Source organism: Peromyscus eremicus, chromosome 2 (genome assembly GCF_949786415.1).
Source record: "Peromyscus eremicus chromosome 2, PerEre_H2_v1, whole genome shotgun sequence".
NCBI classification, from domain to species: Eukaryota; Metazoa; Chordata; class Mammalia; order Rodentia; family Cricetidae; genus Peromyscus; species Peromyscus eremicus.
In genome coordinates, this window is record NC_081417.1 from 164319058 (window position 1) to 164341257 (window position 22200).

The window sequence follows — 22200 nt, forward strand, 5'->3', positions numbered from 1 at the left end:
GCTTCAAGTTATCTGTTTTTTCAGATTTATTTTACATGTATGAGTGTTGTTTTACATGTTGACCTGTGTGTATGTATATGCACCGTGTAAGTTCAGTGCCCACTTGGGCCAGAAGAGGACACCAGATCCCTTGGAACTGAAGTTAAAAACCATTGTTAGCTCACATGTGGGTGCTGAGATACAAACCATCCCTTCTGTCCCAAGCTGTGTTTTTAATTAATGTGTAGTACTTTGTGCTGCAGAAAAATTTGCGGGAGAAACTCTGGGAATGCTGTTCAACATGTGCAGTGCACAGACAGGCTGAGCCAGGGTAAGGCCCCTGCCTCCTGTTGGCTCCAGCTCCCTGTCACTAGTGTAAGAAATGGCCATCGCCGGGCGGTGGTGGCGCACACCTTTAATCCCAGCACTCGGGAGGCAGAGGCAGGCGGATCTCTGTGAGTTCGAGGCCAGCCTGGTCTACAAAGTGAGTTCCAGGAAAGGCACAAAACTACAGAGAAACCCTATCTCGAAAAACAAAACAAAACAAAACAAAATGGCCATCTTGTGTGTTTGGCAGCTTTGTTTGTACTCAGCTCAGTATGGTTAAAATTCTGCCATATTCACTTCTGGTATTATTTGTGGAAGTCTCTAAGGAGGTGATTCCTGGATACTCACTGAGCTCTCTTAGTTTCTTTTTCTAGACTTACTAGTTCCACTTCCAAAAAGGTTAAGTACTTTATACTTGTAGGCAATAAATGGGAGAAACTGAGAATTCCCATTTAAGCTATGGTAAAGTCCCCTGATTGGCCTCTGAAAGCTGTACTATCTCTCAACCAAACCATTCTTCCTTTATCTCAAGAAGTAGCAGTCAGGGGTTCTTTTTTTTTTTGTTTTGTTTTGTTTTTTGTTTTTCGTTTTGTTTTGTTTTTCGAGACAGGGTTTCTCTGTGTAGCTTTGTGCCTTTCCTGGAACTCGCTTTGTAGACCAGGCTGGCCTTGAACTCAGATCCGCCTGCCTCTCCCAGAGTGCTGGGATTAAAGGCGTGCGCCACTACGAGAGGCTTGCAGTCAGAGATTCTTAGTCTGTAGTTCTAAGACTGAGACAGGAGGATAATGAGTTCAAGGCCAGCCTGGACTAATTAACCAGACTACCTAAAAAACAGAAATGAACCACACTCTCCCTGAAATGTGATTACATCATGAAACAGTGAAAATTCACACTAATTTTCCTCCACGATACTTGTATGTATGTGTAGCTGGAGTTTTCTTCAGTCCTGCCTGGCCCATGGTCAGGACAAATTTCTCTCACCCGCCAGTCCCGCAGCCACTTAGACCCAACCGACTAAACACACAGAGACTTACATTGCTTACACACTGTATGGCCGCAGCAGGCTTCTTGTTATCTAGTTCTTATATCTTAAATTAACCCATTTCTATTAGTCTATAAGTTGCCATGAGGCTCGTGGCTTACCGGTACCTTACATCTCGCTTTTCATGGCGGCAGCTGGCAGCGTCTTTCTTCCTCAGCCTTCCTGTTCCCAGAATTCTCTGCTTGTCCCGCCTATACGTCCTGCCTGGCTACTGGCCAATCAGTGTTTTATTTATTAACCAATCAGAGCAACACATTTAACATACAGAATATCCCACAGCATGTGTGTAAGTATGTAAGTATGTGTATGTTGAGACATGGGTCTTGCTATATATATATATATCTCGCCCAGGCTAGTCTTGAACTTGAACTTGGAATCCTCCTGCCTATGTGTGGTTTTTGGCATTTTTAAGGGCATAGGTCAGTAGTCCTGTAGAAGGACCCAGTAACTCTCACTGGACTTTTTTACAGTATGATCCAGGTTTTGCATTTTGAGCAAAATACCGCAGAAGTGTGCCTCTGGGTTTCTCTGGTGAGTGTCTTTAATGATGTTCTCAATGCTTGGAAGGTCTGCCACACTTGGCTGCTGGTTTTATCTCCCCCCTGTGTCTCCTCACTTTTCTTTCTTGCTCCATTTTCTTTCATCTCTAGTTCTACTTTTGCCTAGAAGTACCTTTCAATCAGTAGGTATAGAGGTCCTGCTGGGTTTTGTTGATTAGGAAGACAGTCTCTGTTAAGAATGTATGACACATTTCCCAGCTTCCCTGTCCTTAACTGAAAAGAAGGAAAGGGAGATGAGCCAGGTTGTCCCCCACCCCCTATTGACTCATTTCATCTTTTTCTCCCTGTTTGCCCTGATTTTTCTTTCCATTGTCTTTTCTCCTACCTCGTACTTAGTCTTGTTGGTTTATCTCTGAGGTCCGGGTTTGGGTTTTGATGGAAAGGTTCCCAAATTCACAGTGATACTGAGTGTCTCATTCCCAGTGCTGTGGCCCAACACAACTTTAAATCTCCTATAATTCGTTTTAAGATCCAAACATCTGGGCTGGAGAGATGACTCAGAGGTTAAGAGCACTGGATGTTCAAACATTCCAGAGGTCCCGAGTTCAATTCCCAGCAAATACATGGTGGCTCACAACTATCTAATGAGATCTGGTGCCCTCTTTTGGAGTGCAAACAGACATACACAACAAAATACACAAAATCCAAACAACTTGAGCATGTTGTCTAACAAACTCAGTGACTATTTGAAAAATAATACTCATGATAATGAATAATTTTATTCATTCTTTATTAGCTATTAATTAGTGGACCGTACAACTTCCCAAATTTAAGAATCAGATCTAACTCTACCCACCTCATTTCCTGTGCTATGCTGATGTTTATACAACGCTTGCTTTTTTTTATTAAAGCAGCCATCTCAGGCCCAGCTGTTAGGATTGTGATGTCATCAAGAGGGTATAGCTAGTGTGGAGGAGCTTGGTGCTCCTCTCTTGTCAGTCACCTACAAGCTTCCTGTGGTGGTATTGTGCTTCCTAAAATATTGTGCACCCTAATAAATTTATCTGGGGTCAGAGAACAGACAGTCACTAGATACAGAGGCTAGAAAATGGTGGCACTCATGCCTTTAATCCTAGCATTCCAGAGACAGAAATCCCTCTGGATCTCTGTGAGTTCAAGGCCACATTGGAAACAGCCAGGCATGGTGACACATGCCTTTAATCCCAAGAAGTGAGCCTTTAATCCCAAGAAGTGAGCCTTTAATCCCAGGGAGTGGTGGCAGAAAGGCAAGATATGTAAGGCGTGAAGACCAGGAACTATAGAAACATTTGGCTGGTTAAGCGTTCAGGCTTTTGAGCAGCAGTTCAGCTGAGAGCCATTCGGATATGAGGACACAGAGGCTTCCAGTCTGAGGAAACAAGACCAGCTGAGAAGTTGGCCAGGTGAGGTTAGCTGTGACTTGTTCTGTCTCTCTGATCTTCCAGTGTTCACTCCAATACTTGGCTCCGGGTTTCTTTTATTAATAAGAACTTTTAAGATTCCTGCTATAGCTTCCCTCATTACTTTTCTCAGTGTACTTTGAGTTTGTTCAATATTCTGAACACCATTTAGTTTGGGAGCTGGGATTGATTGCTTGATTTTTTTTTTTTTTTTTTGTCTGTTTGTTTTTGAGGCAAGGTCTTACTATGTATCTCTAACTGGCCTGGAACTCATTCTGTAGTCTAAACTGGCCTTGAACTCAAGATATCCACTGGCCTCTGCCTCCTGAGTGCTGGGATTAAAGGCATGTACTACCACACCTGACTTGTTCTGTTTTGTTTTTAACATTTGTGTGCTTGCATGCATAAGTACACCACTATGCGTGTAGGTCAGAGAACAGTTTACAGGAGTTGGTTTTCTCATTGCACTGTGGATTACAGGTATTACTCAGGTAGTCATGCTTGATAGCAAATCTCATTTGTTGAGCTTTCCCCTAAGCCCAAAATTAAGTTTATTGAGTACACTGCGAGGGCAGTAACACAGTTCCTTTTGTCTGCAGTTTCACTGACAAGTGAACTGGAAAAAATAAGTTATGGGTGCAGGAGAGATGGCTCAGCAATTAAGAACTGCTCTTCTAGAGGCCCCAGTTTTGATTCCCAGCAGTCACATGGTCACTCATAACCATCTCTATAACTCAAGTCCTACTGGATCTGTAGCCCTCTTCTGGCTTCTGTGGGCAACAGGCACACATGTGATGCACAAACACACACACAGAGACACACACGCGTGTGCAGGCAAAACACTCATACATGTAAATAATTCTTAAAAACTTTTTGTCAGAGTAATAAGGGACTATCTGCACTAGATGTCCTTAAATCTGACCATGTCTTCCCTTCCTCTTTTTGAAAAAGGGCCTTGTGTACCCTGAGCTGGCCTAAGATGTTCAGTCTTCCTACCTCAGGCCCACCTCTTTCTGCTTTTGACAGAATAAGCAAGAGTCTTACCATGTAGTCTAAGCCGGCCTTGAACTTGCTGTGATCTTCCTATCTGTGCCTCCTGAGACCTCAGTTATAGATATGTGCCACTAGCGGCTTAGAAACCACTTTGTTTGGAGAATTGCATTATTACCTGATGATGTGTTTTGAATCTATGTCTGGTGCTTTATGACTCATTTCTCTAGTTGGATGGTGCAGAATGAAAAGATGTTGCTTACATAACTTACAGCCTGTGTTGCAGAATCCTATGGTTGCTTGACCTATTTGTGCCTCCTTCCCAGTTATCCTTCCCATTCCATTGCTTGCCCTGGGGACAGTAAGTGAAAGAGCTAGCACAGACCTTTCCTAAAGACAGACTGGTAGTTGGTGGTGATTGTGGTGGAGGATGGAAGATGATAGGCCTTGTTGGACAGTAGACCAGATACCATTGTTCAGTTACTACAGAGGGCAGTGGAAGGACTTGAGAAAAAGTTTCCAGAAGTGATAGGGGTCTATACAAACAGCTTGTGTATCCTTCTTCCTTCCTTTCTGATTTTTTAAAAATTTTATTTTCATGTGTATGCATGAGTGCCTGTGTGTGTGTGTGTGTGTGTGTGTGTGTGTGTGTGTGTGTGTATTTGCACCATGCACATTCCTGGTGCCTACTGAGACTAGAAGAGGCTGTTGGAGCCCCTGGGAACTAGAGTTACATACAGGAGGTTGATTGTAACCCACTTGATGTGGGTGCTGAGAACTGAACCCAGGTCCTTTGCAAGAGCTGAAAGTGCTCTTAACTGCTGAGCCATCTTTCCAGTCCCCTGGCTCTTAATTTCTGTTTTCCTACATGTGTTTCCTGTCCTGGAGCTTTTCATAATCCCTGTCTCCCTTCTTCCTGTAAGAGTGTTAGTTAGACCAGGTGAACACTGAGGGGGGAGGGGGAATTTGAGAAGGCATCAGGAATAGTTTAATTTTTTGCTTCTAGATTTAACCATTTCCTTAAAGATATAGTTAATATCCAACTTTTCTTTCTTTTTTTTTTAAAAATAATTGATTTATTTTTATTTTATGTGCATTGGTGTTTTGCCTGTGTGTATGTCTATGTGAGAGTCCCCTGGAACTGGAGTTACAGACAGTTGTGAGCTGCCTGCCATGTGGGTGCTGGGAATTGAATCCCGGGTCCTCTGGAAGAACAGTCTGTTCTTCCAGCTCTCCAGCTCTCAGCTTTTTTTTTAGTTTTTCAAGACAGGGTTTCTCCATATAGTTTTGGTGCCTGTCCTGGATCTTGCTCTGTAGACCAAGCTAGCCTCGAACTCACAGGAGATCCACCTGGCTTTGCCTCCCGAGTACTGGGATTAAAGATGTGTGCCACTGCCGCCTGGCAACTTTTTAAAACAATTTTGAGACCAAAAAAAAGACGATAATTATGTTTAGTGAAAACATACAAGTCCTGCCCATATACTTAGCTTTTCATGTTCCTCTACCTTAGGAAGGTTCAGTGCATGCTGTTTTAAAAGAAAAATTGCTGTTGTCAAGATTTTTAGTTTTTTTCTTATCCCATTGTGTCACCATGCAGCATTGGATGAGATTAGAAGGAAGCAAAGAGTTCATGAAAGTAAAAAGACCCTACTAGGCAAATAATGGGCTACCACTCTGTGCCAAGCATGCAGTGAGAACTTGATCTTATTCTTGTTATGAGGTGTGTTTTACCTCATTCCTTATTGATAAGTAACTTGGAGTGTTTGTTTCTTATAGCTTGACTTCCTTATATTCAGTCTGCTTCTTGGCAAATTCTTTTGTTTGTTTGTTTGTTTCTTCGTTTGTTTTTCAAGGCGAGGTTTCTCTGTAACAACTCTGACTGTTGTGGAACTGTAGACAGCGATGTCCTCAAACTGACAGAGATCTACCTGCCTCTGCCTCCCGAGTGCTGGGACTACAGATGTGTGCCACTGCCATCAGTTCTTGGCAAATTCTAATGATTAATGGTTCTTTGGAGAATTTGATATTAAATTTTGCTTGTTTCTTTCTTTATTTGAGAGAGACAGGGTTTCTCTGTGTAGACCATGCTGTCCCCAAACTCAAAGATCTACCTTTTTTTCCTCTTTACTCCCAGGCTAGGATTAGTGATGTTGATTATGAGCTGGGTGGTGGTATGGATTCCTCTTTTTTTGTGGTACCGGAAAATGGAACCCAGGACTTCTTGCACCCTACCACTTAGCCATGGCCCTAGTCCTCCCCCCTTTTATGACTGATCCTTTTTTGTACAAACAAGTTGAATTTAAGAGAGGGAGGGTATTTTAAGAATAAAGAAAATAAAATTAGTTTCCTTCTGACATCTATAGAAATGATTTCCTTCTGACATCTATAGAAATGGCAATACATGTTGACATTTAAAGAAAGTAGGAAATCAGTCTCCCTCCTTCCCTCCTCTCCCCACTTCCTTCCCTCTTTCCTCTTCCCTCTCCCCCATCTCTCTCTCTTCCTCTCCTACCTCCCTTCTTCCTCCCTCTCTCCCTCTCTCCTTTCCCATACCTCCTTGGGAGCTGGTTCTCTTCCATAATGTGTGTCGGGGGATCAGCACAGCTGAGTGCTCTTCTCTGGCTGTTTTCAAATGACCTTCATCTTTCTGCCCTCCCATCCCACCCAGTTCTATTTTTCCTTCACAGTGAAAAGCACCTGACATCATTTACTTTGTAACCTCTTTGATGTTAACCAAGTACTCAGCTTTGAAAGCAAAGGACTTGCAGGAGAGAGACACGGCTCTTGCCCAGCACTTGTAAATAGTTGTTGAATGAGTGAATAAAGACCACACATGTGAGCCTTGGCTATAGAGGCCATGATACTATTAATGTTTTATCAGTAGCTTAATGCTTTCATCCTGTTTTTGTACTGTGATCTAAGTATGCCTATGTATGTACTCAAGTTTTAAGGATATGTTTATGCTTTTTTTCCAGCCTGTACTGGTACCCTGGCACAAGATCAGGACCAAAATGAGTTTCTGTCACACAAAAAAGCTACTAATCCTAAGTAGCCCGAGGCATACATGGTTTCTTTCATTTTTGCTTTCTTTCAGTTTTCTATTGAAGTTCAAGTATGGGTCCTCAGCACTCATAAAAGCCTAGCATGGTGGTATGTGTCTATAACCCAGTGCTGGGCACAACAGAGCTGTTGGTCCTGCTGTGGGATGTCCTGTATGTTGTTAATAAATAAAACGCTGATTGGCCAGTAGCCAGGCAGGAAGTGTAGGATAGATGGGACACAGAGGAGAGGCTGGGAGGTGGAAGTTTGGAGGAGACTGCCATCCTGCCATCCAGGGAGCATCACGTAAAGACAGCAGGTAAAGCTACGGAACATGTGGTGACTTATAGATTAACAGAAATGGGCTGAGTATGAGTAAGAGCTAGACAGTGCTAGGCCTGAACTAATGGCCGAGCAGTTTAAATAATATAAGCGTCTGTATGTTTATTTTATAAGTGGGCTGTGGGACTGCTGGGGCTTGGTGGGACCTGGAGAGAAAAACTAGCTACAGTCCCCCATCTTTTGTTGAGATTATCCAATGAGAAAAAAAAAAATCTTGATTTCACATTTTAATGGGAAGTCAACCTGTAAAGAGCTTCTTGAGAGCATTCGATTTCAAGATTGAGAAATTAAGTGACAGTACTATACACATACAATATTTAAAACTTAAAACCTCAATATGTGCTACAGTGTATGTGTACTTAGAAGGTAATCATATTTATATTTAATACTGTTAAATTAGCTCTACAGAGTCAAAACAGGACCAGTTGATTTTATTCAGAATCTTGAAATGGTATCGGATCTTTGGAATTTAACCTATTATAACCATGGGAATGTACCACTTTGTAATTGGGCTCCTTGACTAAGGGAGCATGGTGCATTCATGACCACTGTATGGCTTAGTATCCCCTACACTACCTTCTGTTACATGCTGGACTTGGCTTCTCTTTTATAAAATTCTCATCCTGGATTGGTGAGTTGGCTTAACAGATGGCTCATCTGATAAAGGTGCTTGCCACCAAACCTGAGGACATGATTTTGATTCACAGGACTCAACATTTTGAATGCAAAATGGACTCCCACAAATGGTCCTATACACGTGTCATGGGTATGTTTGTGTGTGCCCGCCCCCCCCCCCCCCCCCCCCCCCCGTGAGTGTGCACACACATATAATAAATAAATGTAATAGAAACTTTTTTTAGAGGACTGGATAGATGATTCAATTGTTAAGAGTACTTGGTACACCCATATTAGGCAGCTCACAGCTGGTGCTGTAACTCCAGTTACAAGGGATCCAGTGCCCTCTGTGGGCAGCTGCATTCACTGTACATACCCACATACTTATACACATAAATTAAAAAATTTTAAATCCAAACGTTTTTAGAAGTGGTATGTGCGGTGCTGATACCATTTTAAAACAAAAGCAAAAAACCAGTGAACACAGCCTGGCCTGGTGAACTTAGTCTTTGTTTGTTTTGCGTTTTTGTTTGAGAAAGGGTTTTTCTGTGTAGCCCCGGCTGCCATGGACTCACTTTGCCTCTGCCTAGGATTAAAGGCATTTGCCACCACCACCCAGCTTGCATTTGGGTTTTGTTAGTCTAATTTGCCTTGGTGGAATCATTATACACACACACCCACACCCACTAAAGTCTTTTAAATAAAAGTTGAACTATCGTGTATATCAAATACCAGCATTTAAGAGACAGCCAGAGAGTCAGAAAGGTAGAGGATGTGGATTGGCCATGTGTTGGTCCTTCTTCTCATGGGAAGGGGTAATCTGAAAGTTTTACACTGTGCAGCATGCTTAGACTGGCGCATCCACAGAAGCTAGAGTATACATTTGTAGCAGGCTGCTGCATATCTAAATAGCTGTGTTGTCCAGTAGATGGTTATCAGAATACTTTAAAAGTTCTGTTACTAAATGTCCTTGTACAATTGGTGACATATTTGTATTTACTCACAAATCTGTGATTTGATAGTTACCTATTTAAATTTTAACTAAAAATTGTTCTGTATTTTTTTTTTTTTTTTTGATGTTAGAGATGGAGTCCAGGGCCTCTTTATGTATACTATACTAAATATGTACTACTGAACCATACTTCAGCCATTTTAACCTTTGAAATTTATAACTTCTACTTCTAGTTTCCATATTGGGCTACTTTGTAAAAAGGAAAGCTAGTGCCTCATTATGTGTTCATGCCAATTGGCATTGCCACATGTGTATCAAGCAGCAGTGGCTAGCCGTTAGCTCGCTCAGTCTCTATATATTCTCCCTTGCTCCTCTCTTTTTTTCTGCCTACCTGTCTGGCACTTTGGCTCCTAGTTCTGTGGTGGTTTCTATGGACCATGGGAAGCAGGTTCAGGCTATCAGTGTTGTCAGTACCTAGGCATCTATGATGTATCTACCCCACCCTTCCACTGTACCACAGACTAGATGGTGTAGCTGTGTGAGAGCATGTTGGATATTGGCTTTAGTTTTATTAAATTCTGGTATTCCTAGTTTTCTTTAAGGTGTTTCCGGTTTGTCCTTAACTTTCTGTGGCACTAGGAGTCTTGCCCTAAGTTCTGATTCCTACGGGCTGGTTAATCCATGGAAGAAACTGCAGTTGGATCTTATTTTTAACCCCAAATAAATGGAGACAACTCACATGACTTGAAACTGAGGTATCAGGACAGTTAAGCAAGCAGCCCCTTTCTCCACTGTATCCTAGCATGACCACAGGAGCTGGAGATGGTAAAGGTACACAGTAGTCACCTTGTGTCATAGTAGTTACCCAATATCTTCTCAAATAGAGAGCTTGAACCCCCAAAGAGCCTTAGTGTTTCAGATAGAGCAAATTGTAATTTATTATCCCTTTATCTTTTACTATGAAAAAATGCCTAGGAAGATCTTTGTGTAGAGATTGGGATAATTATGGCCCATTACAGTCTAATTCTTACTTGGGACGGCAGCGAGGCTAGTTGTGCTGCTGTAACAGACAATAGAAGCTGGGATCTACTGTATGCCTGTCAGTTGCTGGACAACTTGCCCTCCCCAAAAAATAATTTCACCTTAAATAAATCAGGATGTCTTAGGGTTTCTAGTGCTGTGAAGAGACACTATGACCATGGCAACTCTAACAAAAGAAAACATTTAACTGAGGCTGGTTTATGGTTTCACAGGTTTAGTCTTTTATCATCATGGTGGGACATGGTACTATACAGACAGACATGATGCTGGAGAAGGAGCCGAGAGGTCTACACCTTGATACACAGGCAGCAAAAGCAACTGGGTGTAGCTTGAGCATATGAGACCCCAAAGCCCACCTCCACAATGATATACTTCCTCCAATAAGGCCACACCTCCTAATAGTGCCGCTCCCTATGGGCCAAGCATTCAAATGCATGAGTCTATGGGAGTCATTCCTATTCAAACCACCACACAGTGTAAGCTGAGTATGGTGCTACACACCTTTAATTCCAGCACTCAGGAGGCAGAAGCAGGCAGACCTCTGTGACTTTGAGGCCAGCCTGGTCTATATATCAAGTTACATGCCATATAGAACTACATAGTGAGACCTTATCTCAAAAACAGAGTGTAGCTAGAGTTTTCCTGCCTGGCCCACAGTCAGGACAAATCTCTCTCACCTGCCAGTCCCACAGCCGCTCAGACCCAACCAAGTAAACATAGAGACTTATATTGCTTACAAACTGTATGGCCGTGGCAGGCTTCTTGCTAACTGTTCTTGTAGCTTAAATTAATCCATTTCTAGTAATCTATACCTTGCCACGTGGCTTGTGGCTTACCGGCATCTTCACATGCTGTTTGTCATTGTGGCAGCTGGCAGTGTCTCTGACTCAGCCTTCCACTTCCCAGCTTTATTCTCCTCCTTGTCCCGCCCACAATTCCTGCCTAGCTGCTGGCCAATCTGTGATTTATTTATTGACCAATCAGCAACACACTTGACATACAGACCATCCCACAGCAACAGAGCAAAACAAAATGTTTTTTAAAAAAAATAAGGCAAAGGGGGGGTGGGGGGGGAAATAAATATTTTGGGCAGTGGCAGCACACGCCTTTAATCCCAGCACTCAGGAGGTAGAGGCAGGTGGATGTCTGTGAGTTTGACGCCAGCGTGGTCTACAAAGCGAGTGCCAGGACAGCCAGGGCTGTTATTCAGAGAAACCCTGTCTTGAAAAACTAAAACAAAACAAACAAGGAAAAAAAAAATCAGGGTGCCAGGTTGAGACCCTTCTTTAGACTAAGAGAATTTGATGGTTCCTCAGGCATATACTCATAGGACCTTTTCAGAGAGGATTTGTGGAGGTGGATGTAGCTTGCTTTTACTGATTAACTTGTGTTCCCTAACTTCCACTTCAACACCCACCTTTTCTTTTTGGGGGTGGAATTCATATAATTGAAAATGAAAGCATTTTAAGGAGAATGATTCAGTAGCACTCAGTATATTCACATTGTTGTGAAACTATCTCCCCTACCTAGGTCTATATTCTTATCACCCCAAAAGAAGCCCCTGTACCCAGTAAAATCTCACTATTTATTGAGGGAAAGTCTAGGATTAAGTCAGTATTTTAACAGGTAATATCAGTACAGTACACTCACGACATAAAAGAAGCTGCCTGTCACCACTGATTCAGCTGTTGCTGCTTCTTCGTTTTCCAAGGGAGATAAGTCTGGGGAAGGTCACCAAGTCATGCCTTCAGCAAGTCTTCCACAGTCCAAAAGAGTGAATATGCATGCCTCGGCTTATATTCCTGTCCCCAGGTCACTTACTCTCTAATATAAACTCTACCCCTGGGCCAAGCCACCCCTTACTATTGGTTTTCAGACCAAATGGCAGAATTCCCTCAACAACTCTTCGTACATGGCCCCATGCAACTCCTGCAATTTTGTCTCTGGACTTGCCTATTTGGGGTGTGTCATAAGTGGAATCACCTACTGTGAACATGGCTGTGTGTATATTAGATAGGTAGGTAGGTCAGGGCAACTTTTGGGAGTTGGTTTTCTCCTACCTGATGGTGGTTTCCAGGGATTGAACTCAGGTCATTAGAATTGGCAGCAAGTTTTGTTATCCACTGAGCCATCTTGCCAGCCCCCATCTGTTTTGTTTACTGTTTCTGTAGTTGTTTTTTTAATTTATAAGAGTGTGTGTGTGTGTGTGTGTGTGTGTGTGTGTATGTGTATGTATATTTCGAGGCAGGGTCTCACTATGTAGACCAGGCTGACCTTGAAGTCAGATCTGAATGCTGTACTTTGATTAAAGGCATGTATCATCATACCTGCTCTTCAGTTCTTTATTTTTCAGTGCTGAAAAATTAAATGCTATAATGAGTAGAGCAGTTTATGGGGCAGAAAGTAGTAGAGAAGAGGATGATTTATGTGCTCTTTCCTAAAATGTAGCTAATGTAGCTGTTAGCATAGCCCCAATATGCTAAAAACATAACTTTTTCTGTTGTTACAGATAGACTTACATGTGTTGGAAAACAGACCAGAAACACTTCTGAATTAAGGTAACTTAACATATATAATTGGTAGTCATCAGTTTTTTGGGGTTTGTGGGGTTTTTTTGGGGGGGGGGTTTGAGGGAATCTCACTATGTACCTCTGGCTGTGTAGACTCACTGTATACACTAGGCTGGCCCTGAACTCACAAAGATCCACCTGCCTCAGCCTCCTAATGGCAGTGATTAAAAGTGTGCTCCATGTCCATCATGATACTCAACAGTTGTTTTGTTTTATATTTCAAGACAGGGTTCCTCTGTGTTCCTGGCTGTTCTGGAACTCACTTTCAGATCAGGCTGGCCTGGGACTCAGAGATCCACCTGCCTAATGAGGGCTGGGATTAAAGGTGTATGCCACAGAGCCCAGCACTGATCAATTCTTAAAGTACAGTATTTACATTTCTTCTGTGTGTTTGTGGCTAGGTGTCAGACTGAGGTCCTTGCCCATGCTAAACCTGTGCTCTACTGGCAAGCTACATCTACCACCAGCCCAGGGTGGATTTTTTAATTTATTTATCTAGTTTTTGTTATAGGATTGTTGTTTTTTTTCCTAAGGTTTTTGTTTGTTTGTTTGTTTTGGTTTTTTTTTTAAATTATGTATACAATGTTTTTCATGCTAGAAGAGGGCACCAGATCTCATTATAGATGGTTGTGAGCCACCATGTGGTTGCTAGAATTGATCTCAGGTCCTGAAAGAGCAGCCAGTGCTCTTAACCTCTGAACCATCTCTCCAGACCCTTTGTTATAGTTTTACTTTCTCTTACATGGCCTCTATTACTCTGTCACAGTTTTACCTGTTTTTTGCTGTATTGTCTAGTCTGGCCCTGACCTGCCTCATGCTCTCAAGTAAATTGCTGACACTTTAGGAGGTCACTCCCTTTCCCTCCTTTTTCTTTTTTTTCTAGTCTGTCTTACTAAATGTAGGCCTGGCTAACCAAACTCATACCTCTGTCTCCCCTGTGCTGGGATTAAAGGCCTTTTTTTTTCTTTTTTAAGATTTTTAAGTTTTTTGAGGAGTGTGTGTGTGTGTGTGTGTGTGTTTTGCCTGTTATATGTCTGTGCACCATGTGCATGCAATACAAGCAGAGGCCAAAGAACATACCAAATCCACTGGAACAGAGTTACAGACAGTTGTTATCCCCTGTATGGTGCTGGGAATTCACCCCATATCCTCTGGGAGAACAGTCAGTACTATTAACCATAGAGGCATCTCTCTGGCCCTAAAAAAGATTTATTTATTTTTATTTTAATTGTATGGATGTTTCACTTACATATATGTATCTGTATACTACATTTATTCAATGCCTTTGGAGGCCAGAGAGGACATTGGATCCTTTGGAACTGGAGTTAACAGATAGTTGTTAGTCCCGTGTTGGTGATGGGAACAAAATCCCAGTCCTCTGCAAGAGCAACCAAGTATTCTTAACCACTGAGCCATTGCTTCAGCCTGCTGCCCCCAACCTCCCTTTGGTGTTTTACCTTGTAGGCCAGGCTGACCTTAAAGTCAAGCAGTCTTCCTGCCTCGTTTTCTCAGCATGCTGAGATTACAGGTGTAAGTTACCAACATCTGGCCCATTTCTCTATTTTAAAAATTTGTGTGCGTGCGTGTATTTTTATTTTTAATTATATGTATGTGTGTTTCTGTGTGCAGGTATTTGCATGTGAGTGCAAGTGCCCCCAGAGGCCAGAGGGTTCAGATTGCCATGAAGCTGAATTCTCGCTAGAGTAGTGTGTGCTCTTAATGCCTGGAACATCTCTTCCCAAGCCCAATACCTTAGTTTTTTGAAACAGGGTCACTCACTAAATCTGAGACTCACTAATTCAGCTAGGCTGGCTAGCTGGCTGGCCAGTAAGTTTTAGGTTTTTGTTTATCTCTGGTTCCCCAGTGCTGTAATTACAGTAGACAGTCACCATCATGGCTAGTTTTTTTACATGGATGCTGTGGATCTGAACTCAGGTGCTTTATAAACTGAGCCATCTCACTATCCTGTGTGTGTGTGTGTGTGTGTGTTTTGTTTTGGCTTTCGAGACAGGATTTCTCTGTGTAGCCTCAGCTGTCCTGGAACTAGCTTTATAGACCAGACTGACTGGCTTGGAACTCAGAAATCTGCCTACTTCCACCTCTGGAATTTTATGATTAAAGGCAAGTGCCTCCAGCCGGCTTTCTTTTCTCTTCGTTTTCTTACATTTCAGTCAAGAATCAAGATTCAAAGTCCATAAATTTGGGAGTCATGGGGCAGGAAAGAGGTTTGAAACAGGATATTAATATTTATAGCACAGGTTGACCCAATTCTCAAAGTCCTCCTGTCTAAGTTTTTTGAGTGCTGAGATTAGAGGTATGTTTCACCTTACCAAATTTAAAAGGTGACTATTAATAGAAAATTGAAATACATGCAAAAAGTTAACCACTTGGAAAACTATCAGCAAACTTAAAATCATCACTAGCTCATAGTTGATCTTATTTCTTACATATACCCCTATCCATTTCTCTATTTCTTGCTTGTTTTGAGGAGAATCTTTGTTCTTAAATACTTTGTGTATCTTTAAACACGAAACAATGCTATTATCACACTTACAAAATGTGTTGGCAGTTGCTTCCTATACAGCTCCCTGTCTGTATTCAGGTCTAGTTCTGTTTGCTTGGGTTTGGCTTCACAGTTGGTCTAATCTCTCCTCTCTCCCTCCCCTCCTTCCTCCCTCCCTCTCTCCCTCCCTTTCTTTCAGATTAAGACAGGGTCTGTCTTACTATGAAGCTCTGGCTATCCTGGAACTCACTATATAGAACAGGCTGGCCTCACACTCATACCTTTCCTTGCCTACTGAGTGCCGGGATCAAAGGCATTGACTTACCACTCCCACTCCCAGCCGCTATCAGAACCTCAAATCTTTTAGAAATTCCTGTCATTGAAAGTAGCATCTCACACAAGGACAGTAGTGTTCTTTGCCAATGTGACTTCTACTCAAATGCCAGCTATTAACCTTTGAGTTGTTTTGTTGAAAGGGACACTTCAATATTATAATCACTGAGAGGCTTATGGTTAAGGGGTACTGTCAGACTGATTATCTCATTTAATTTTTGTTTTAGCTCTGTGACATAGATGATGTTGTTCCCAGACCACAGTGGAAAGTGATTTAGTGAGGTCCTATTTGTATGTTGGAGAAACTGAAATTCTTCTTATTGCCCCTATGGTGATATTTTATTTGTATTAAAATGTTATTTGTATGTTAATAAATAAAGTTGCCCGGGGTCAGGGCTATTAGCAAGCCATAGGAAAGCAGGGCAGTGGTGGCGTACGCTTGTAATCCCAGCACTTGGTAGGCAGAGCTAGGTAAGTCTCTGTGTGTTCAGGGATACAGCCAGTATTGGATACACATGCCTTTAATCTCAATACCAATCATAGAAAACCTGGAGGCCTATACAGACAGGCCGTGACAAGGTGGTCATGTGGTTGAGTTTACAACCAATGAGAAGGCAGAACAGAAATTCTATATAAAGACTTTAACACAGAAAGTAGCTCTGGTTCGGAGAGGTAGGACCACCGCAGGAGGAAGGGTAAGGTTTTAGCTCTTAGCTTTGACCTCTTGGCTTTCTTCTTTGCATTGGTTCTGTGTTTCTTATTTAAAAAGACGGTTGGTTACATCTACATGCCCCCCCCCCTTTTTTCTGTTGTTGTTTTTTGAGACAGCCTTAGCTGTCCTGGAACTGCTCTGTAGATCAGGCTGGCCTTGAACTCACAGAGATCTGCTTGCCTCTGCCTCCTGAGTGCTAAAGGTGTGTGCCACCACTGACTGACAATGAATTTTTTTTTTTCAAAATATGCACCTTTAAAAAATTTTTAAATTATAGTTTATTTTGTGTGTGTGCATGGGCACCAGAATGCACATATGGAAGTCAGGCCAGCTGGCAGGAGTTGATTCTCCCCTTATATGAGGTGTATCCTGGGCAATCAAAATAAGGCTGTCATGTTTGACATCAGGTGTCTTTACTGGCTGAACCATCTCAGTGGCCCATATTTCTCCTTTTTATCAGTAGCAGGCTTGCAGCCCAAGTTTAATTGTTAGTAGCTGTCTAATAGTAGGGCCCTGAGGTCACTGTTGAGGTACTCTGTCATGATTTCCTTCCCAGGGATCTTGATTGGAGGGGCATTCTGCTGCTGCTATCTTTGTCACAAAGTTGGGGATGTTACATCTCATACCACATATATGAACTATTCTAATCATGTTAGCACTTTACTTAAAGATACTGCATGTCACTTAAAGTAAGGCCGGGTCATATCAGCTTGTTTGTTGTCACATAGTGGGCAAGCACCCTACTTTTGAGCTACATCCTTAGCCCTATGCTTTTAAATTATTCAGATTTCCTAAACAGCAGTTCTAAGTTAAAGCTGAGGGCAGATGTGGGTCACGGGCAGTCCTGAGGCCTCAGCAGGTCCTGTCTTAGTGGATTAGGATGGAAAGTGCCACCTCAGCATAGCCAAAGCTTACCTGGGACATGCTCTGGAGGAGAAGAGTTGCCAGGCAGGCAGACCTGATGGTGGGGTTTCCAGAAGGGCCAAGGGACTAACGACACTGAAGAGAAACTCAAAAGTGATTAAATGTAAGTAAGACTTCTTAGACATACATTTATTTTAAATCATTAAAGCAGTGTAAATAGCATTTGCAGTTGTGTGCTGCACTCCAGACTGTAAAAGGTAATAAATATTAGGACAGCAGGTAAAGGCATTCATTGTTAATGCTTCATGGAAGGAGAGAACCAGCTCCTTCAAGTTATCCTCTGTCCTTGTCAGGTGTGTTCCATACACACACACAAATAGATTAAAATAGAAAAAAAAAAGATTACTAGCTATTAAGATCCTTTCTTTCCTTTCCTTTTTTTAAACATACTGTGTGAGAGTCAGAGGGTGATTTTATGGAGTCAAGTTTTCTCTTCCCACCTTTACATGGGGTAGGTTCTAGGGATTGAACTGAGATCATCAGGTTTACATAGCAAGGGACTTAAACCCACAGAGCCATCTTATTGACCTAAAATCTTTCTTTTTAATTGAATGCTCTCTTCATATACTAAGGAAAAAAATACATGACAGTCACCCAGCTATAGTGCTTAAAACTAGGAAAATGGATTTACTAGAAACCTAGTAAAAAATCTTGATAAAGCTGATGGGCTATTGAGATGACTTTCGGTAAGTTACTGGCTACCAAGCCTGAGGAGCTTTTGAGGCAGCTCAGAAAGTTCCTCTGTTTACAAAACCCTGTTAGTGTTTTCAGTCTTGTGATATAAAAGCTAGGTCAACTTTAGTGTTTATGTCCGGGTCAACTGCTGCTTGTTGACTAGACTAGTTCAGTGTACCTCATGACTTTGGCTGCTACTTTTTCTTACATGGATGCTGAATTGGGTGGAAGATCTTTATAGCCTGAGTGACTTTTAATAGGGTAAGAAGTGATGGAATATAGTGACCCTGACTCTGTAAAACCAGTGAGAGGATTTGCAGTCTGTAAGGTAAAGCAAGCCAAACACATGCAAGGCTAATATGGCACCACATCTTTCTATCTAAACACCATGTTTTTATTCATTTGGAATTTTATTCTATTGTATATGAATATTTCTAAACTTTAGTTCTTAGATTTTGTGTGCTAAAGACAGAATGACCCAGTCTTTTCCTGCAAAAGTAAATAATGTTCTCTAATGCCAGGGATGTCCAGGGAAAGCTTGAGAGGTATTCTCCCTTCGTGAAGCTTTCCTAGTGAGTCAAGCATCTACTCTAATGCATTTGAAAACAACCACTGTAGCCAGAGATGGTAGTACATACCTGTAATGCTAGCATTGGAGAAGTGAGATCAGACTGGGTGTAATGGTAAATTTTCGTCCATTCTAGGCCAGTTAGCAAGATTGTCTCTTAATAAAAGCAGGAGCGGGGTAGGGAACATTGACAGAAAATGAGAATACCATTGTGGTCAGAAATCTCTTGGAAGCTCTGTTGCTCCATATCCTGCTTTCCTAGAGAGCTCGGCAACAGCAGGTGCTAGTCTAGGAATATGGAGGCTTCCATTTAGTGCACAGCTGCACCTTATAGGCTTTTCTTGGTAGTCCATTACTGGTGATTACTCTCAAACTCATTTTTCTCAAGTTAAGCACTTTCTGTCCTGCCCAGCAACAAAGGCACTTAGTTGGAGGGGATCTTGTTACCAGTGTGTGGATCATTGAGGGTATTCACGTTTTTTCTGTAGAATAGAAAAGGATAAGGAACTTTAGCAATTAAGCTGTGGAGTCATCCAGATGATTTACCCAAGATATGTTTTACTCTTAATGAAAATAACACTGGTTAGTTAAGCATGTGATATTAACTTTTAAATTTTGAGAAAGATTTGAGACAGGATCTTGACACAGTCCTAGGTACCCTGGAGCTAACTATATACCAGAGAGGCCTCAAACTCAAAGCAGTCTTTCTACCTCTACATCTCCCAAGTTCTGGAGATTAGAGGCATGCCATCACTCCTAAGGTTTTGTTTGTTATTTTTTATTTCATTATTGTTTTAATTATTTCATTGTTGTGTGTGTGTGTGTGTGTGTGTGTGTGTGTGTGTGTGTGTGTGTGTGTTTATGCAGGTGTACTCATGTATGTATGCCAATCCTGGCATCTTATTTTACTCATAGAGCCTGTCACTGACCCTAAAGCCAGGGGTTCTCAACCTGTGTGTCTCAACCCTTTGGGGATTAAATAACCCTTACACAGAGGTCACGTAAGACCATTGGAAAACACAGATATTTACATTACAATTCATAACAGTAGCAAAATTACAGTTAAGAAGTAGCAATGAAAGTAATTTTATGGTTGGGGGTTACCACAACATGAGGAACTATATTAAAGGGTTGAAGCATTAGGAAGGTTGAGAGCCACTGACCTAGAGGTTTCCATTTCAACTAGATTAACTCTGGCCATTGAACCCAAGAATTCACATGTCTCTGCCTCATCTCAACCCCTTAAGCACCTCTTTAACTTTTGCACAAAAATTTTGTTGACTGGGGGAAGGATTGGAGAGATGACTCTTTGATTCCTAGTACCTACATGGCAGCTAACACCATCTGACTCCAGTTCCAGGGGACGTAATGCATTCTTCTGATCTGAGGGCAATAGGCATTCACATGGCACACATAAATACAATGATGTCAGAACATTCATACTCTGTAGTTTTCATGGGGACGTCAAAGTCCTTGCATAAACCACATTGGTATTAAGCAATTCCACCTTCAATTTTAAGGTGCTTTGATCACATTTATGATTAACAGCCAACATCTTTGTCAGAAGTGTAGTCTGTATGCCAGGTATAGTGACATGAGGCCTGCTATTCCAGCACTTGAGATTCTGAGACAAGAGATTTGATTATCAGTTCAAGGCCAAGCTAGGCTACTGAAATGAATTCCAGACAGGCACACAGGCGTCTCTGTATACCTTCCTCTGAGGAAAAGAAGTCTCTTTCTTGTTTGATTTTGATTTTTGTTGGTGTTTTGAGACAGGGTCTCTATGAAGTCCTGGCTATGCTGGAATTGGGTATGTAGATCAAGCTGACCTTGAACTCACAGAGATCCTTCTGTTTCTGCCTTGCAGCTGCTGGACTAAAGGCATGTACCACCACATTCTGGTTTTATTTTTTTGAGGCAGTGACTAATGTAGTACAGACTGACCTCAAAGCACTGTGTAGCTGAGGATGACCTTGAACTTCACAGCATAAGTGAGGATTCATATATTGTAGGCAAGCAGTCTACTAACTGAACTATATCCCTAATCTAGGAAGTTGGGTTTGTTTGCTTATCTAGTTTTGAAGCAGTTGTAATATATCCCAGGCTAGCCTCAAATTCTATAGCCAAGGATGGCCTTAAAGGGTGACTTGGATCCTACTGCTTATTTCCAACGTGCTGAGATTATAGATGTACACCACTGCATCCCATTTATCCTGGGGCTGGACTCAAATCCAGAGCTTCATATTTGTTAGTCAAACACTCTACCAACTGAACTTCTGCATCCCAAGGCTGAAAAAAATCATGTTTTATAACAGGATGATCTCAGTTGTCTCTGAGTTTGGGGATGTTGTCTTATATGGCTGGGTATGCAGCACTTGATCAGCCTTTTTCAGTCCATACCTAGAAGGGTGAAGATATTTCTGAGCTTCCTGGGACTCTACAGCCTAGGGTTTTAGTAGAAATAGAGAATTTCTGGATACTGGATACCCTTTGTCCTTTAAGGGTCATGATGACTGCCATAGCTTCAAAGTACTAGTTTTCCAGATTACCCCAGTCCTGTTTCCTGAAGTAATTACTCCTGGTTTCTTCATGTGGTAGCTATTCTGGATGAATGGCATTGTTCTTGGTTTCTGAGAGACTCAAAATCTTTTCATGAGAAAGGCCTATGCTGTTTTAAGTGATATTGTTTTTATTTTTCTGGAGATTGGGTCTCTGTGGTATGGGTTGGCACTGAACTTAAGATCTTCTTTCTGGGCTGGAGAGATGGCTCAGAGGTTAAGAGCACTGGCTCTTTTTCCAGAGGTCCTGAGTTCAATTCTCAGCAACCACGTCATGGCTTACAACCATGTGTAATGAGATCTGGTGCCCTCTTCTGGCCTGCAGGGATACATGCAGACAGAACACTATATACATAATAAATAAATCTTTAAAACACCTAACTAGTGTATTACACTACCACTATTGGCATTAACAGTTTTTTTTTCAGTCTACTACCACATTTTCAGCAATGTATTAGACATTGTTGTACTATACAGAGTCAGTAAAAAGTAATGATTATGTTTATAATCCAGTCCTAGATAGGGTTTTAAAAGTTTTTATGAACGCTGTAGGAAAATTCTCTGTTTTATGAGATCATAGCTCTGAAGTTGTCAATTTCCTAGGTGTTTTAGGTTTTTTAAGACAGGGATTCTCTGTGTAACAGCCTTGGTTATCCTTAGAACTCTCTTTATAGACCAAGCTGGCCTCGAACTCACAGAGATCCTACTGCCTCTGCCTCCTAAGTGTTGGCACTGTTTTACTTGCTTTATAAATTACTCAAAATTAAGTTTTCAATTAACCAATCATACTATAGCTTGTCCATTTTATGCCATGTTTCTGTTGCAGAGCTTGGATTCTGAAGTGTGGAAAGCACTGAGACCTGAAGATGAGTGAACTTGACCAGCTGCGGCAGGAGGCCGAGCAACTGAAGAACCAGATTAGAGTACGTAGCCATGTGTATTTATGTTTCAGATCAGAAGTTACCTGTTGTATGCATAACAGAGTGAGGTGAAATTGGTCTATTATGTGCTAATCATGCTCCAGATACTTGGTCTATTATGTTTTCAGAAATTTTGTTTTCTTACTGGCTATAATTTGTTGCTTGAATTTA

The 22200-nt window shown here is 41.7% G+C and overlaps 1 protein-coding gene across 5 annotated transcripts in view; it reads left to right on the top strand.

The window, feature by feature from the left end:
- Positions 1 to 22200, top strand: part of Gnb1 (G protein subunit beta 1) — an 80624-nt gene that overhangs the window by 29782 nt on the left and 28642 nt on the right. For 4 of the 5 annotated variants that reach the window (XM_059255530.1, XM_059255532.1, XM_059255533.1 and 1 more), the window contains exons 2-3: positions 12776 to 12824; positions 21936 to 22032. In XM_059255530.1, coding sequence (XP_059111513.1) covers positions 21976 to 22032 — 57 coding nt within the window. In that variant the 5' untranslated portion in view covers positions 12776 to 12824; positions 21936 to 21975. The remainder of the gene's footprint in view (positions 1 to 12775; positions 12825 to 21935; positions 22033 to 22200) is intronic. The other variant, XM_059255531.1, reaches the window with a different exon arrangement.